General features: G+C 37.3%; 1 protein-coding gene across 2 annotated transcripts in view; it reads left to right on the top strand.

The window, feature by feature from the left end:
- CLINT1 (clathrin interactor 1) overlaps positions 1-18,950 on the top strand; it is a 47,916-nt gene that overhangs the window by 26,364 nt on the left and 2,602 nt on the right. The window contains exons 4-10 of one of the 2 annotated variants that reach the window (XM_080555762.1): positions 882-990; positions 1,875-2,039; positions 5,455-5,623; positions 9,211-9,445; positions 10,426-10,507; positions 14,219-14,296; positions 18,196-18,491. In XM_080555762.1, coding sequence (XP_080411888.1) covers positions 882-990; positions 1,875-2,039; positions 5,455-5,623; positions 9,211-9,445; positions 10,426-10,507; positions 14,219-14,296; positions 18,196-18,491 — 1,134 coding nt within the window. Of the gene's footprint in view, positions 1-881; positions 991-1,874; positions 2,040-5,454; positions 5,630-9,210; positions 9,446-10,425; positions 10,508-14,218; positions 14,297-18,195; positions 18,492-18,950 lie in introns of both variants that reach the window. The other variant, XM_080555761.1, reaches the window with a different exon arrangement.

Genomic DNA, 18,950 nt, shown 5'->3' with positions numbered 1-18,950 from the left:
TGCTTAAGATAATCACGCTGCACTTAAAGTGGTGTTCAATGTTCACTGAATTATGCAAATATAACCTCATTTTTTAGAATTGATGTATTAGAATAGCTTATTTTGTTGATGCCAAAGTTGTAACAAGACAGAATTAATTCTAAGGCATGGCTTGTGCTTTTCACAGGTGCTTGATGTTTTGTATTCATAGTAATTGTTTTCCCTGAAGTACAATATAAATTAATATTTAATGCTATCGCACATAACTACTTAATGTTATAAAGACTGTGTGGAATTGCTTATCAGGTTGTGATAGGTTGAAATATAATGATAGTTTTAACTGTAAAAAGGCACTACTTCGGATAAAGTGCGTTATTTTTTTTTCCAGATAGAAATCCTAAATTTAAAAAACCACAGTTAAAGTACTATTTAAACTTCATTTGTCTTGTAACTTGCTTATATTTGTCCTGAAATGCAGTCTTATATATCCATTGCAACCTGCATAAGACTTCTTGCTTTCATAGGAGTTGCTTTTTGGTGAAAACTGATAGAAATTGTGAGCAAGAGAGGCAAAAGAAAATGTGTCATTTCACAGGGTTAATTTGTTCTCTTAAGCTTCTGCTGCTGTGTTTTAAAACAATTAGTAGCTGATGAAGGCAACTACTTGTCATTTGATAACAACAAATTGTAGTTTACAAAATGCAGCTCTGATATCCTGAAGAGCATTGTGTAGGGGGGGATGTTCTTTCATAGGTGAACCCATATAATAAGCATTTATTTAAGAGGGGAGAGTCTTATTACTTAATTTGGGAGTGTGGGGGCGGGTTTGGTTTTCTATTGCTTTTTTAAAAAAAGGTAGAGCTTTTGTTCATGCAATCATAAGGTGCTTTGTATTTTTATAGTCTTTGCTGCTCCTAGCTTACCTCATAAGGAATGGATCAGAGCGTGTTGTTACAAGTGCCAGAGAACACATTTATGATTTGCGATCCCTGGAAAATTACCACTTTGTAGGTGAGCAATAGAAAAATCTTATAAGCAAATTAAAACAGTAGTTGGAGTTGTCAGTCACCTGAACCAGCTTAGAAGCTTCCCCAGTCTAATTAGAATGTGACTGTTGCCAGTTGTGTGAAGAGTGCAGAATCCAAGACGTGGGACCCTAGAGTATTAATTAGTGAAGACAAGAACTTGCAGAAAAGACTGGCTAATAACAACAGAACCAACACAACATGAGTGTTCGGGTTTATATTAAAATATGCACTAGAGACTGGTCCCCTGTGGTGTCCGTAAAGGAATAGCTTTAATCATATGGGAAGAAAAGGTTAGAGCTCCAAAACACACACATCTGTTTGAAGCTGGGTTTTTTTCCTCCCACCAAATAATATTTACAGTGCAAAGGCAGCAAGGCCAGTGTGTGTTTTGAATGTGAAAAAGGCTGGGAAAGGAGCACGCTTAGCTTGTAGTACATCCCAACTGAAAGCACTTTTTCAAAAATTCAGTTTTGCAGTAAGAGTAAGTTCATGCAATTAAAGTTGTAAAAGCTGTACCAAAAAGGCTTATGTTCGGGAGGGTTAAAATATTCATTGGAGGATATAATCTCTATCTCAGTCTTCGAGCTTTTCAGTGTTTCAACAGCAGTTAGATGTTTTCTAAATACACCATTCATTGAAAACTATCATTTATCTAGGGGTAAAAATTGGTGTTAAAATATTTGGCCCCTTTAAAACAGGAACAGTGGACCTTGGTACCCATAAGGTCTTTTGCTTTGATTGCTCTGTTCCTAATTGAAGTTTTCTTACCAGTTTGTCATGCTCGGTATTGCTGCCTCTGATTTATTTTCTTCTCCTGTTTCTGCTCCTGTCCCCCCTCATACTCTTTATCCTGCATTATCTATACAGATGAAAATGGCAAAGACCAGGGTATAAATATACGCCAGAAGGTTAAAGAAATGGTTGAATTTGCTCAAGATGATGATCGACTTCGGGAAGAAAGGAAGAAAGCAAAGAAGAACAAAGACAAATACATTGGTGTTTCTTCAGACAGTGTTGGAGGGTTCAGATACAGTGAGTACTAACTGGGCTTTGTTGGTCAAGAATCGACAACCTAGACTCTCAGTGTAGCTTAGATATGCAGAAAACCAGATAACTACTAACAAATTTCTAAGATGCTCCTTTAGATGTTTCTTCTTTATATTTCTTTAACTGTCAGTGTTGATAGTATTATCAAATAAAGCTTGTATTTCTTCCCCTCCCCCCGTATATATCTAACTGAAGTACTTCAAAAATCTTTTTTTCTTTGGCAGACTTTTCAGTATGTGGGTGGGTTTTCAGGTAAATTAACTAAAAACACAAGTGACATTGATGCAGTGGTTTAGCCAGAACTTAGCTATTCTGTTTTTACCCTTAGGCAGAGCCTCCCTGAGAAATGCATGCTGCTGTAGCAGAACTAGATAAATAGATGCCCTTGTAAGTCAGGGTTTCTTAGTCTTTCTGTAATTAAAAAAAAAAAAGTGATCTTCCCACCTCCCACAGCACAAGAATATTGATCCACCTATGCCTGCCAACCTCCTTAAGAATCACTGCTTAATTTGTGTTAGGGCTTTGGGTGCAGTAATACTGTTTGGGTGAAACAATGTAAATACTATGTCCCGTTAGACTTTTTGGTTTCCCATGTCATGCTGTTTGAGTATTTGAAAGGTATCTGTGGATTATCTATGGATTCTGATGTCTGTCAGGTCTGACTTTAAATATGTGGTGGAGCTTATGTATCAGCAGTTTGTCAATACAGTTGTCACTGTCTTGGTTTGTGTTTTTAAAACCTTCTTTGAATAGCAGTGTAGGTCCCATGTGCTTTTCAGAGGAGGGTTCCCAGAGGTAATACTGAATTTACTTTATATAGCCCTCCTAAGCTCGTGGCTAGATGTTGTACAGCAAACCTATATGCAGGCTGGAAACTTGGTGCATAGTGCTCACCCCTAAACCCTAGAGAACTGTAGCTGCTGGTGAAGGGGTCATAGTTAACACCAGAAAGTTATTTCTAAACTTACCTGTAAAACAAATACTTACAAACATTTTTAATTATTTGTAGCAGGGATCTGAGCTTGAACCTGCTTTTATGTTGATATATCCCAGTATGTCATCCATGATCCAGCTATCAGTCCTGAAATGTTTGCGTTTTCTTTGGCCCAAGTGGATCCTTGGGTTCTCTTAATAAGGGATGTTTCCCCAGGTCTCAATGGCACAAAGCTCTGGTTTGCTAGAATCAGTAACTGCTTTGAGAGAAGGCTTTAGGATGAGATCTGAGTAGGAACTGTGTATGACTTCACCTGCAACTCTTCAGTTCTGTGCATGTTTTTCCCTCTTCTTCACTTTGAGCCTTAGAAAATTAAAGGCTTACTCTCTCCTGCCTTTGGCAGGTTACTTCCCCATGTTCCTCTATTCTTCTTTTTCCACACATGCAGAGTAGATAGAAATCTCCATCTCCGTGGCAGGATATGTCTTTATTATATTGTTACAGGTTTTTGTCTACTTGCTTGGAACTCTACCGATTCTCTCTCTTTAGGAAATTCTTATGAGTCACTTCATCTGTACTTTTAAGTACGTGCCCCTCTGTTCTTTCTCTGAGCTTTTCTTTTGACTTACTCTTTACAGAGTCGTGATCCATCCCCATATGCAGGGTAGATTTTTCTCCATATGTTCTTAAGTTATCATTCAAGCTTCTGAATTCAAAGGGCTATCTCTCTCCTTTGTTGTATATTTCATTTTTGTGGTAAAGGATTTTTAATTTTCCCGTCATTTGAGGGAAGTTCTTAAAAATCTTCCCAGCAGCACAAAACAAACTTTCTTTCCCAGGTCAGACTTCTAAGCTAAAAAATTATAGTTACTTACATAGAAAATGCTTGTATTTCCACAGTTCTCCTTAGTTCTTTTTGTCCTGATGAAAACATGGAGTTCTTAGTTTTAAGTCCTCATTTTATAATTCGTATCACACAAGAAAACCTTTTAGTGGAATCTCCAGTAAAATGCTGGAGAACCTGACATAGCTGAAATAAGGCCATTTCACTCTCCTGCAAAATTTAACAGTAGTATATTTCTAACTATTTCTCCTTCAACAATGATAGAGATCCCACTGAGTATCCGGCTGATTTTTAACAAGCACTCAACGTAGAAAAAGTTTGTCAGTCTGTTATGGATCTAAACAAGATACCATTGGAGATCTGCGTTTATCTCTTTGATAAGAAAATACATCCTAGTATATCTCAAATTCTGCACCTCGTAGTGCTGGAATCATCATTTTATTTCGAATGGCTTAACTGAATACATTTTGAACATAACCTGAGATGCAATATAATTTTTATGTAATTTGAAGTATTAAATTTCTTACCTTTCTTTCTACTGTTCAGTTTTACCCACCTTAAGTGATAAAATCTTATTAGTGTTTTTACATTTTTCAATAGTAAAAACGAAAAAAAAAAAACCACCCTTGTTGCATGGGTGTGATGGTCCAAAATACAAAAATGCTCACATCTTAGCGTTGTCTAGAAACTGAGCTATACTGGGTTGTTTTGTATACCTATATTCTCAGCTGAAGGTCTAATGTAAGATCACAATGCTAGTTATTAAAGCATTATGTGGTTCTGATAGTTGAGTCTTTGTTAGAATTAAGTGCTGTTTTTTCTTTTAAACTAGACTTGGGTTGTTTGAGTATGTTCAAGTCCAAGCTTTAGTCTTTAAAAAAAAAAATCTTAATTTGATTGTACAGCAAACATACTGATTCTAAGTAAAACCATCAGCTGTTTGCAAGCTCTCAGTGTGGAGGTCTTGATTACTGGAATAGAAAAAGAATGAATGATGTCTGTAAGTGTTCAGTAAAGATGTTCAGGATACTCAGTGGCTGAAAAGGTGGGTTGCTTTACTGCTTCTTCCTTTTAAAAGAAGCTTTTATTTGTACACTGAGTATGGAAAAGAAAGAGCAAAGCTATCACGCATTTCATGCTTGTCTTTCAATATTTTGGTACTATGCTTTTATCTGTTCATGAGTCTTAATGTATAAATGTTTGTTTTACCTCTGAACGCACAGGTTAGCCAAGAATGAAGTATCATGTGTTAAATGACTGTTACAAAGCTGGCATGCTCCATTTCTGATAAGCTGCTTATTTGTAGCCGGGGTTGATTGTACTTCTTGTGCCTCTCTGGCAGAATCCTACAGTATTCTGATGTGCTGTGTAGTGCATTAAGGTTGTGTGGCTGTCATAAACAAAAGTCTTTGATTCTGCATTCCTGCCATTTAATGATTGGCATTACATGCTGTGCCTTGCTGTAATAGTGTTGATTCAGCACTATGGGAGCTTTGAGTTTCCTTTGAAAACCTGTGAGCTTTGTGTTTGCAGGGGAGGGAGGCTTGAGAGTGATTCAGAAAACACTATGGGCATTTATTTGCTGTTACCTTTAGTATTTTTTATCTTAATGCCTTACACAGGTGAAAGATATGATCCTGAGCCCAAGTCAAAGTGGGATGAAGAATGGGATAAAAAACCTGCGTTTCCGTTCAGTGATAAGTTAGGTGAGCTAAGCGACAAAATTGGAAGCACGATCGATGATACCATCAGCAAGTTCCGAAGGAAAGATAGAGAGGACTCTCCAGAAAGGTGCAGGTATTAGAGTCATTTTAACATGGATTTATTCTGTGAAATTGTTATTATAAAGCTCCTTGACACCGCTGATTATTAGTTACAATCTGCTGCCATTCTTCATGTGGAAACGTGTGTGGGGTCAATACTTGCTTCTCTTGCGAAGCTCTTGCTGGCCTCTGGGAATCACATAGCTCTGTTGATAGTTAACTGCTGTTGGCTGCCTTCCATTATAGCCCCTAGCTTAGATGCCTGCTGGCAAAGCAGGGAATTTGGCTGAAGTTTCTTAATCTTTGCTTGTCTCAGCATTTCAGTGGTCTTTCTTGAGCCAGTGTACCTGAAGCTGTCATTTAATGCTACAATTACTCTGAATGCTCAAGTGCTAAAGGAGGAGATAAAAAATAAATAATAATTTGCTTAGATCTGTTTTGACATCATGCATCTTCCCTGAGCCCATCTCAGCAAGAACAGACTGCAGGTGACTTACTGAAATACGTTAAAAAAATAAATAAAAAATTGAACCTTCTTAAGAAACTTGTATTTTACATATGGCCGCTAAAGGTTTTGAAGTAAGAAGAAGAACCTACCCTGGTTTGCCTGCAGAAAGAGCTTTAAAAGCATCACTCTTCAACAGGTGCATGGAATTTTATTATCTGGAGTTCAAATTTGTGCTTAAAAGTCTGAAATTGCTGCAGAGGAAGTGCTTAAGTATATTGAAATAATCCCCTTTTGGGAGACATCTTAATTCAAATTTACGCTGAGAATTTAGAGGTATTTTTAATAGGAATATGTTCAAATTTTTGTGCATTTATATACGCAGACGTACATACGTATATGTTACAAAACTTGAACAATTTTGTAGGAAAATAAAAGTAATGACAGTGGTAGCATTTCCAAGAAAAAGGCAGTATGGCCTTTTTACTAGAATATTAATAACTAATGAAACTGGTATTCTTTGCACGCATCTGGGTTCCCTCTTAGAATTTACTATCAATAGACTACAAAGAAGAAGGGATCAGAAGTACACAATTTCAGTCTTAACCATGATGTATCGCTGTGTACTTTTCTGTACTTACCTTTGAAATGTGCCGTAATGCCTGTACAGCTTACTGTCCACAGTTCATGTAGACAATGTGCAGTAAACTTCTTAATCTTGCTACTTTTGCTTTATTTCTGAATGACTTGTGGAGATAAAAGCCTTGCACCTTCCAGCGTTTCAGACAGTCCTTTTTGCAGTCTTTTCACTAGGAAGGGTGACTGAATGGTGGGACTCGTTCATCTGGCAAATGTGCTGTTGTTATGTTCTGTTGTTTCTAGCTTAATAGCTTTATAAATCATTTTCTTTAGCACTGTAAAACCAATAAAGGTCTTGAAGCACAGAAAATGAATCTGACTTGCACATCTTCAGGATGGTTAATGGAATTCAGATGGCACAACCTTTACCTCCAATATACTCACTAGAAATATTTGGCCTGACTTCTGGCTTTCTGACTGCTTGCAAAGCTGGCAGTTTCCATGGAAGAAAAAAAAATTCTTGAACTAAGAACTTAACTTGTGATATAGCTGGCTTGAGTTTGTAGAAGATTTTGGTGAAATTGCTGTTCACGTAGCTAACTGGAGTAAACTAGTCTGTGTTTTTCTTTGGTTTCTGGAAGTTGCAATGATGTACTTCGCTTGTAGCTCTCTTAATTACTTGGTACAGTGCAAGCTATAACTTTTATTTTTGAGTTAATTCTGCAATTCTGAGTTAAAGCACTGTAATTTTACTATTCTGAGCATGGTAAACACTTCAAGGGAACGTTAATCTGTAATGTTTGCTTGCTGTTAATGTGAAGGTTAAGGAACACTTCAAAACTGTCTCACAAGATCTGTTTTTTAGTGGTACAAGTTGTTATAGAAAACTGAATATTGTAATGTTTGGCCTGCATTCTGGCATATATATATTTAACTTCTTATCTCTTAAAAGCTTTTAGACACTTAGAGTGTCTTAGCAGACACAAAATAAGATCACTAAAGACTCACCCCTTCCCATTCTTACGTTGATCAGGCTTTAGTTATCAATCACTTGTCAACCTACAGAGTGTGTGTGTGGACTAAGCAGACTCTGTAGTGATGATGAGAATTACATTGCAGCACGCTGTAATAGACTTAGTTGTGATGTCCTGATCTTAGATGTGTTCAACACATTTCAAAGGCAACGTTGATTCCGAACGCCTTGGAGGAGTATAGATGATGTGTACTAACATTAAAACTAGCCTTGTTTGGAGGCTTGTATTAAATCCTGATGTCATAATTGAAAAATGAGGTTAGTGTCCCATCTTATTTATTTTGCATGTAGCATATGTGCAGAAATCCAGAACTGGAAGAGCAGTAGCCTGCTGTTGCAAGCCGAAGTGGAAGTGCCTTGGAAATGTGAGCTTAGGTGATGCTGTTTGAGTTCACTTGTCTGTATAAGGCTGGTTCAAGCAAATTCCAGTAGTTACTCGGTTGGCCTGAAGATACGATTTTAAAAATGTTGAGCATTTACTTTGCCTAATGGTAATGAATTGAGCCATCCCCAGCGGTGAAAAGGAAGTACGCATAGAGGAAGTAAGATGCCTACAGTGTATTCCGAAAAGCACGCTATTGTTAACGGAGAACAAAGGCTACCCTCCAGAGTATATTGCAGTTACTGTCATATTCCCACTGACAAAGGGACAGCCTTTCTTAAATTTTGCAGTTTTTGTATTCTAATGCATTATTAAAATATAAAAACCTTCTACTTTCAACTGTGTTGCTAAGGGAATTACTATTTCAAAATACTTTTCAATATATTTAAGCTTTCTCTACAGCAATTTTCACCGTTGTGTACAAATCTTATCCTGATGATTACAAGCAACATGACTTGTTGAAGGAGCAATTGGTTTGCTTGTGAAAGGCTTGAATTGTAAGAGTAGAAAACGTAACAGATTAAACAGATATTGCACAGTGACATCTAAAAAGTTTTCACCTGAAATGGTGATGCTCTTATTCTTTTACGTTTTGAGAATAAATGTGTTCTGTGGAAAATGAATAGTATCATTTTAGTGCATAATTCTGTGAACATTTTCTCCATAAACATTCTGAAGAAAATAAAAGCCCATTTATCTGGAAAGGGAAATAAGTTTAAATAGGAATGGTGTTCTTGAAATCTGAAAGATAATACCTGTATCTCGTGCACTGCTTTCTGGCTGTTGGGGTAAGTAATGAGCAGACTTGCCAACTAAACTTTTTGTTGCTGAAGTGTTACATAACGTGTGTGGGAGTTCCTGTCAGAAGGTAATTAAGCGTGCTGGATTTAAACCGTGATTTCCTCTTAACCTCTGCTGTGGCCTTGCAGTTAAGATTTAACAAAATATCTGCTTCTCTTATGTACTATAGGTGCAGTGCTATACGCTCTTTAAGATGTGTAACGTAAGGATAAAACATTAGCTTTCTCAAATGTAGGAAGTATTTTATTTTGTTCATTATGAACCATCACTACAAGGAATTGCAGTAATCAAAACTCTTGTGGCCTAAGCCAAGTGTCTGCTTAAGTAACTGGGAAATCCATTGTGAATGGTATTTTATCACTTCTGTTCTTCTAGTGACAGTGATGAGGAAAAATCACGAAGAGGTAAATCTCCCAAAGCTGAATTTAAAGATGAAGAGGAGACTGTGACAACCAAACATATTCATATTACACAGGCTACCACCACCATACACAAACGTACAGCAAATCCTTCAAAAACCATTGACCTGGGAGCGGCAGCGCATTATACAGGGGATAAAGCAAGTCCAGAACAGAATGTTGCATCTCATACTGCACAGCCTACGGCAAAGGTGAGATGACAGGAGAGTGAAATAAAATATGACTTTGGAAACAGTGTTCTTCTAAACACTGAGACAACTTAGTTTAGAAATCGAATTTTTGTTACATAGCATTCAAGGGAACCATTCTATCAAAAATAGGCACGTGTGGCTTTCAAAGGTGGTGAAACCAGCTGTTTAGTATTTGATCTGTAATTTAGCTAGGTTTCAGTGACTAGCTTCAGAGACAAACCTGCCCTCTCTACAAAGCACTCATCTTAAATGACTTTGTGTTTTGGTTTTTAGTCTATTTCAAAATCAACCAACAACATCACAAACAGCTGCACTTTGAACTGTGTATTTCACTTGCATTATTTTAAAATTACATATCTTTTAGGTTCTTCTCTAAGTTATTGTAGGTAATACAGCTAACACTTTAACAGGGTCATACCAAATTGCTTGTGTGAGCACAGGTGCCTTGCTTTCTGAACTGGCGTGAACTTGAGCTGTCTGTTCAGCATGTCTTAATGTCAGATCTGACTCAGTAACTTTCACAGGAAGTTCTGCTGTGTTACGCTTACATTCATCAAACAGGGCCCTGCTTTTCCTCATGCATCTGTATAGATACCGTAGTGGAGTTTAAGGCAACCTGTGGTCACATGGAGTATTTTGTCCTACTTTTAATTTCCTTGCTCTTTATGAGGAGGGATTGATTCTTAATCATAGTGGAACAGATAAAGTGCAACTCTTCTTCCTCTGACTTGCTTTTAATGTCAGTCAATGTAAAAGGAGTTCTGCAAATGTCAATATTTCACTCTGCTGCTGTTTTTTAAAGGCAGAAATCTTATTTTTGAGCAAATGATGGTTCTGTCCAGTTCCGTTTTTTGATTCTTCATATGACAGAAATGAATTTGCAGTTCAAACAGCAGGAACCTCTAAAGGAAGTATCAAATAGCTTTTTGTTTAAAAAGAATTGGGGGTGCCAAAGATTAACTGTGAGATTTCTTCTTCAGGCTTCCGTACCCTCTGGCAGCAAGTCTTCTAATGACCTGGTTGATCTGTTGTTTGATGGAGTAAGCCAGCCAGCCTCAACAGGTTAGTGCATTTTTTGTTGTCTTAATGTATATTCTGATGGACCAGTTCTGAGGATAAACTTGTTTGATGTTCCACAGATGAAGAGGAATAGATATAGATAAGCTGAGAAAGTAATACTCAAAAATTTAGAGCTGCCTAGAACCTTTTGCAGCAAGGTATTGTAAATGTTATTGCATGGGATTAATAAAAGTTAGCAGGACAAAGATTAACTACCAGATCAGTCAGAAGCTGTTTGTAATGCAATTAATTATAATTAACTCTAAAAGCAAGTGCAATCAATTCACATTTAAGCATTTCTCATAGTGCAATTCAAAGTTTGGACAGCTAGAAATGGATGAAATAGCTACTTAGTAAACCTGTTCGTTGTAAAACATGTCCCTTCAGACTCTAAATGTGCAGTTGAATTTAAGTCCGTTAATGCTCATATGGACTTACTCTTACACTCTCAAATTGCAGTTTCTGTTTCAGAGTATGTTAAATATCAGTGCATTGTATACAGGATAGAAACGGGGATTTGGGAGTTTGGTTGTTTTGCTTATTACACGTCTGCAAAGTTTTAGGTTTTTATTGTGCTTGTAGGTTCTTCTAATACTAAGTTTTGATTGCAACTAGCATGGAAGAGAAAAGGGACTTCCATGCATTTATGGCCTAACATTTAGAAGAGTAAACAGTGAACAGAATTTTTGTTTAAAGATCAATTTGAATAGAGAATTAAATGCTCACGTGTTTTTATATGTATATAGAAACCTTTCATATAACTGTTCTCCATTGCAAAGAAACAAATTCTGTTGCTGGAAATTGCATCATAATCATATTATTTGTAGAAGTCTCTGTATGTCTTGGGCACCACAGATAGTCAGCTCCACCTTCATTTTAAAGAAAATGTAAAATTGTGTGTAACTTTATATACAGAGGTGTTCATGTACTTGGGATTTACAACAATTCAGTGGAATTTTAAGATCCTGGATCACAGCCACTACCCCTAGTCAATACTTGAAATTTCAATACCCAGATTTTAAGGCCTTTGTCCTCTTGACTGGAAAAAGAGAAGGGAGCTGTTTTGGTTTTACTTTGTTTATATACATAAGTCTGTATCTTTTTATATATAAAAAAATTTGTGTTAAGAATAGACAATTTCAGTTCAAATTGAGCCTTTCCGTGTTTCAAACCAGAGGTAAAGTGCTTTGACATTACAGCACATTTGAATCTTTCATCAGTTTGGTTCTCTGTAGCAAGCCCTTTTTTTGCCTTTTTGATTTTTTTCTTTTTTTCCCAAAGCAGCATTTACAAATGGTGTTGAGAAGAGGCGTATTACCAGCTGGTCCTGCTAAATAACCTCTCTTCTGACCTGGGAAGGCAGATGGAATGGGTTCATTTGTAGTGACAGATCTCACATGGGAATCTTTGAGGATAGCTCATGTTGAGAAGATTAGCACTGTCCTTCACGTGCAGGTCACTTGTTATGACCACTGTTCCTTGCAGCACAGGGTGTGGGAACATTCCCAGTGTCAAGCAAGACACAGGGAAAGGGTCACACACAGCCTTTGATCTAGCCTGTGAAGGAGTTGGCAGGGAAGTCATGTGAATTCAGGGAACTCAGAATTTGCTTATCTTTGTATTTTTAGGTGCAGAGATCTGGAAGAAAGTTGGTGAAGCTTGGGGGTTTACACGTTACTGAAGCAACACAATTTGTACATAAGGGGAGATGTCATGAAGGAGCAATCTGGGGAGTTGTAGAATGTATGAATAGACCTGCTGGAAGTAATTTTTTTGGTGTTACTGGAGACTATGTTCTTTAATCTTAGCCAGCGATACCTTTTTTTTGTTCAGAGTTGATGCATTCAGCTTAAGCTTTGCTATCTTCCTCTGGAAGTCAGTTTCATTTGAAAACATGCAATAGAGGTGGAGAAAAAATTGACTTGACTGAGAATGTTAAGGTGTTATTTTGGGTTTGAACCTAGTTGTTTTTAAAATGAAATTAATCACTAGATTCTTTGACAGATAACCAAGGGGGGGATAGTAAGTGTAGCATGAGAGCTTGTTTCCGTTTTAGGATGTGGTCCGATAGAATTTGAGTGTGGTATCTCTGCTTATAAACCTTCAAACCATTACTGTGTCCATCTCAGAGTTCAGAACATGTGGTGGAAAAATTACTTGAAAACGTTCATTGCAGTAGACAAAGCTGTGTGTTCATCAGAGCACATTTTTAGCCTGATATTTCACTGGCTTATCCTCCCCTTTTCATTCATAATTTGCATTCAGTATAAAACTTCTGTATTAATGTATGAAAGGTGCTTATTACATCACTTAAGAATTTGCGTTGAAGAAATTTCTTAACTTTGTAATCTTCTCCCTTTTGAAAAGGTGGTGAAATGGTTTTAGTAGTGCTATATTTCTGAAAATTTAAAGAGACTGTCCTTGCATTCCCTTCTCTTGCTCTATACCATATGCTGCAGGAAGAGATACTTCCCCTTGGAAAAGCAGTCGCCTTCCTAGCAATGTCTACAGTAAAATAACATTAAAAAGAAATACAAGTATGCATGTATTAGAAAGTGAATGGCTCCTTTTATTACTGCTAGCCATTTATTAAAAAGGAGATGGTTCTAGTTTAATTAACCCAGTTGAGAGTAGCAGATGGGGCAGAATGTCTTGCAGCGATAAGACAATTCAGAAATGGCACCAGATGTTGGAAGCTGTCCCTGGTGGTGTTTGAGTGCAGCACAGATGTTCCAGTCCCACCTGGCTAGTTTCTAAGCACTGCAGGCTAAGCAGCTGTGATGTAACCTATATAATGTACGCATAACACTAAAAGCAAAATAATTGAACTGCTGCAGCTTTTTCTAAGGGTAGGACTGTTTGGAGGTGAAATCTTTGAGGACAAACAAATAAGGTCAATTTCTTAGCTTTCTCGGGTCTGTGGAGTAGCTAGTTAAAAGCAATAGTGAGGATAATTGACAGATTTGTTGTAAAATATTTCTCGTTTATTTAAAGGAAAAAAGCTTTCTAGTATATGATTCTTAAATCTTCTGTTTCTATACCTTGGCTGTGTTTTTTTGTGAAAAAACATGCTACATTCAAAAGTTGATAATTTATTTGCTGTATACAGATGTCTGGTAGGCAAACTTAATGTTCATGCTGTAGAAAGGACACAAAGATCTTAAAAAAAAAAAAAAGGCAATCACAAACACAAGCCACGTCCTTGAGATTCCAATTCAAGATTACTGCAAAATCATTCATGCTTTAAGTAACATAAAAATAAATATAAGATGATATTTAATTTTTCATAGTAAGCATAATAAATTAACTCTTTTTATGATGAGAATGTTTGGCTTTTCTATATAAAAACTTCCAAAGTTTTATTTTCACAAACTGTCAGACTAGCAGCATCCCTTGTTAGGAGAACAGGAGAACCCTTTCTAACCTTTTTATTCTTTTTAAATTTATTTTTAGAGATATCAAGAACTCGGATCTTAAGAAAACAAAACTGCAAAATCTGCAGTGTAGTTGGAAATACTCCAGTTTATTGTTGCTCAGGCTTGTATAAATATAGTATGGTGATGAACAGGAAAACCATTGTGGACTTATGGAGCAGAATCAATAAATCCATCGTGCTAAATACAGGACAGCTTTTCTTCATAAATTCTGCATGCATTTATTGCAATGGTTCTTTGTAGAGTCCTTTAACAGTATTTGGCTTCCTTCTGTTTCTAGGTGGATCAACTGACCCATTTGGAGGATTTGCTGATTTTAGTTCAGCTGCTGCTACAGCAAGTTTCCCATCATCGCAAGGTAGGATTCATTTACAGATTGAAATGCTGTTTAAGGGCAGAGAGAGGGGAAGAGATGCCACGTGGCGTTATTGAAAGTCATTTCTCTTTCCAAGGCAAACCCTGTTTGTTTAACTGGACACAAGTGTTGATATTGAGTAAGGAAGAGATCCGTTGTCCAGCACAGCACTTAGCACTTGTCTCATGGGCCTAAAACTCTTTATCAACTCTGTTTCAGAAAAATGTGGTAGGGGTTCCATATACACCCCTGTTTATTTAAAAGCACATGATAAAACTTAGAGCAAAGCTCCAAATCTAATTTTGGAACTAACTGAAACAAAACGTGACTAAGTAAAACCTGAAACAAACAAGTGTGGGTCTAAATGCTGGCTGAAGAGTGCTCACTAAACATCATAGAGCCCAGCACACCCCACTTCTGTAATAGTGGGCAGAGCTGTCTTAACTGGACTTCTACAGTGATGAATGCTTCAATTTGACAGTATCTGTGTTTCCAAAATGACTGAAAAATTGGCTGTAGTGATAGGACTATTCGGATTATTAATCATCATAGTCTTCCCAGTGCTTTGTGTGAGATTATTCAACTATTTGCAATAAAAACTAGTCATTTTTCTAATACTTCAACTAACAGTTTGCAAGCTTTTCAGATACGGGTAGGTAATTAAGGAAAGAACCTACTAGCTGCTCGGGGCTGGGGGAAGGACTTGGATGAGGTGCTTGGTAGTCTGCTTTGCTTGATTGTGGTAATGCTGACTGTGAACTGAAAAGTACACAGAAGGGTCTTACGCTGTTTTTTATAGTTTCTAAATATGTACAGAGTTCTTATTGGTCTTAAGAACTCTCAAGACAGGCAGAACAGTAAATTAAATGGGTAAGTTGAAGAAAAACAAAAGACAATCACGTTCAATGGAAAATAGGAGCTCACTTGTGCTAGAAAAATGAGATACCCTCAGCTCCAATCTGTCTCCTAAGATTTAAAAAAAATAAGTGTGCATCTCTAAACAATTACAAACTTAATTATGTTGGCCTTGTCAGATTGCGTAATGAGGGAAGGCTGTGACAAGCTATTTCCAGTCTCCAGTGCTGTCTGGGTTACTACTGGAAAACTAGTACATTGGAGGGGAATTCTGTCAAGGTGTGTGCCCCGTGTACACAGTATAATGTCATTGACTGATGCCTATATGCATTTGTGGGATGAAGCGGACTAACACTTTTATCTTGGCTAAGTAACAGTTTATTTTCATTTCCCTTTTAAGAGAAACCTATTTAAAAAAAAAAAAAAAAGTGTGGATCTTGCTGAAGTCCAAGGTGAACAAGTCCCTGCCAATCAGAAGAGCAAGGTTTTTAGTAATGCTCATTAGGACAGCACTCAGTTTTGCCCTTGCCTAGCTGTATGCCCCGCACTTTAGAGTCTTCCTGTGCCCAGGCAGCTGGCTCGGTGCAGTCATTTTGCATGCAAACAGACAAGTTACTAGGTACACACAGCCACTGTTTGAAAAACAACATGCACAGAATTTCTCTTAAAGCTGGACTGGAAAAAATAAATGCTAGGAAGCCACCTAAAGCAATCAACTTCTTTTTGGTCAAGTGTTTTTGGAGCCTCCAGTGCTACCCAGGCAGAACAGTGCTGCAAATGAACACAGAGAGAGGGAAGCTGGCTATTTTCTGTGAAGTTAACTTGGACAGTGTTGGTGTTTTGTAGCTGGGTGATCTCAGTGAGAATGCGGGAATACATCTAGAATGTGGAAAGATCAGCAGATCTACCTGTGAGACAGCTTTTAGTCAGCATATTTATAGTTTGTCATTTTTTCACATATGCTATGTTAAGAAAATGTACTGGACATGTATTAATAATATACCTTTAATTTACTTAGCAGGAAAGAACTGCTATAATTTTTTCACAGGCTTTCTCACTCAAAACCAAGTTGTTTTGCAAACACAAAGCCGCCTGCTATGCAAATAATTTGTGTGTTAATACAGCCTAAATTGATACAATCCTTTATCTGCATTAACATGATTAATCTATTCCAATCACCATTATGCAAGGGACAAGGAGTCCTGTAAAATGATTAATCATTCCTGAACAGCCTAAGCCCCTGTAGAAATCTTTTCCTTCTTGATTAATCATCTTTGAAGTTCTACTGAAGGGGCAAAGCCGTATACATTTTATCCCCACTTCCATTATTGGTGCTCAGTGCACAGGTCTGAACGTAGATAAGTAAATGCTGAGTGTGCTTCTTCTGGGAGGAATATTTAAAGTAGGTTTTAATTTTTAATATGCAATACTAATTGAAATATTCTAATATAGCCCATGTTTGTGAGGGAGATCAAAGCAAATGTTCTAGCAAGGCCCTAAGCTAATGAATATGAGTGCACTTGTGCAATGATATTGTTGGCAATACTTAGATTTTGTGAACGGATTCACTCTCCTACCATTCGTTAAATTCTAATGTATTGATGAAGATAAAGATGATTAAGGGCTGAACGTGTATATTCATGGTCTTTCACATTCCATGTAATTTATTGCTGTTATGTTTTGAGTAGATAGAATGTAGTTGCAGAAAATTGCTATGGGTGGCCGTTATAGAGCTGGGCATCGTATGGGTTAGGAAGTGGAAGCTGACACTAGATTCATCTGCTCCAGCTTTACGTGCTCGAATTTTTATTAGCTCATCTAAAGAAATTCAGAGGATGATTTACTGTTCATTAGAACTCGAAGTTCACTTCATATGGCAATGACATTGCTTGTGACTTAGCTCAAGTACCACAAGAATATCAGTGACATAATCAAAAAGCTGACCTGTACAATGGCCCAGACTTGGAACAAGATTCATGATGTAGGAATGAGAGCAGCTTAAATGGCATTGCTTTATTTTTAGCATCTCCTGTGGATGCTGTTTTAATCTCTTATTCCCCTATCGCTGCTCTGAAGTAATTCTTTTCTTTTTAATTTAAAAAAAGCATTTTTTAAGGGAGATAACATCTACTTTCATTTGACTCAAAGGTTATGAAATATTCTCAGTTCACTGGTTTGTCTATGGACATGTGTGATCCTGAAATCGGTACCCTTGTGGTTGTGTATAAACAAGTTATACTGTTAGACACTTCATATCTCTCTCTGCACCTTACTGTGAATTAAAACACTTGTCTGCAAAAACCCTGGCATGTTGAAATGAAACAAAGTGTTAGTGATGACCTATGAGTTCAACAAAACTTTTCCTGAGAGATGTATTAGATCCAAAATTGAATGCAATTTCTGTTTTAAATCAAGGGACATCTTGAAAACTTGATGTGTTTTGCATGAGCCCTTCATGGGATGGGACTATCACCTCAAATAAGAATTCCCTGGTAACTTGCTTTCAAAGCTTTTATTCCCCTCAACATTTTTTTATATGAAGAGTTACTTACTGATTGTATATAGCAAATGTAGAAACAGTTGGTTTTGTATTTTATCACGATGGAATTTGCTTCATCAAGTGGCTTGTTCCTGACAGCAGTTCTCTCAGCAAGTACCAGGGCTCTGAGCTAAGAAGGTGATAAATTTCATCAAGTTCTACGTTTGGTTTTGCTTGTTGCCTACATTCTACTCTGAAGTTATCTTTCTTTCAAATTTTGTCTAAAGAAAACCTGTCTCTACTTGTTTCGTATCTACAGGTGACATGTTATCATTCTTTCTGTGTAGGGGTGTTTTCATATTTCCTTTGCTACCTTGTTAAAATTGTTGGAATATTCATGAGAGGGAGTGATGTCCAGATGGAGGTTCTACCTGCAGATGTTAATCTGGACAGACACAGATCAGCTCTCATTTGTTTCAGTTCATGGAATATGGGACTTGTTTAGTGCCTTTCTCTAAGCCTTCTACCTTTTCTTCCATCTTCCTTCCTCTTGCACTGTTCCCTTCAGGTACAGCAACAAGTGGAAATGGAGACTTTGGTGACTGGAGTGCCTTCAACCAAGCTTCTCCTTGTCCTAGTGCTTCATCTGGAGAGCTCTTCAGCAACGTGGCACAGCAGCCAGCTATAGAGCTCTTCAGTAGCTCGCAGCCAGCTTCTGGCCAGGCTCCAACTGCTTCAAATTCTGCAGATCTTTTTGATTTGATGGGCCCCTCTCAGACAACTATGACCTCTTCACAAAGTATGAATTTCTCTATGATGAGCTCCAATGCTGTAGGCATCGGTTTACCCATGTCAAGGTCACAGGTATGCAGCTGTTTGTACAATTTCCTAATCTTTTGCTTTCTCCTTAATGTTGTGTCTGAAAATGATAGGCTGGTCTCCTGAAAAGAAAATATATTGGAAGTTCTAGAAAAGTTCTTGAAAAACCTCTTTTTATATGCCAGTCCTCTCTGAGATGGTCTTCATTGCTGTATTAAGTGTTGCTGTTTTTCTGGGGAAGAAGGTTGATGTTTTAAACCTTAAAGCCATCATGCACTGAATGCTACAGGTTTCCAGTCTCAAGGGGATGGAGGTGAGGACTAGCCTGTTTTCTCAAAATCTGGAATTGACTGCTTACATGGAGGGTCACTGATTTTTTGGAAACCATAGCAGGTTGATTTGGTATTAGGAGTTAAAAATCAGTATGTCTGAGTTGAGAACTTGACTACAGATGATCACTGTCCTACTAAGTAGGGATTAGGGCATCTTGATTCTACTTTAACC

This window comes from Anser brachyrhynchus, assembly GCF_964034855.1.
Source record: "Anser brachyrhynchus genome assembly, chromosome: 14".
Lineage (NCBI taxonomy): Eukaryota > Metazoa > Chordata > Aves > Anseriformes > Anatidae > Anser > Anser brachyrhynchus.
This window is presented reverse-complemented; position numbering and strand designations above follow the sequence as displayed.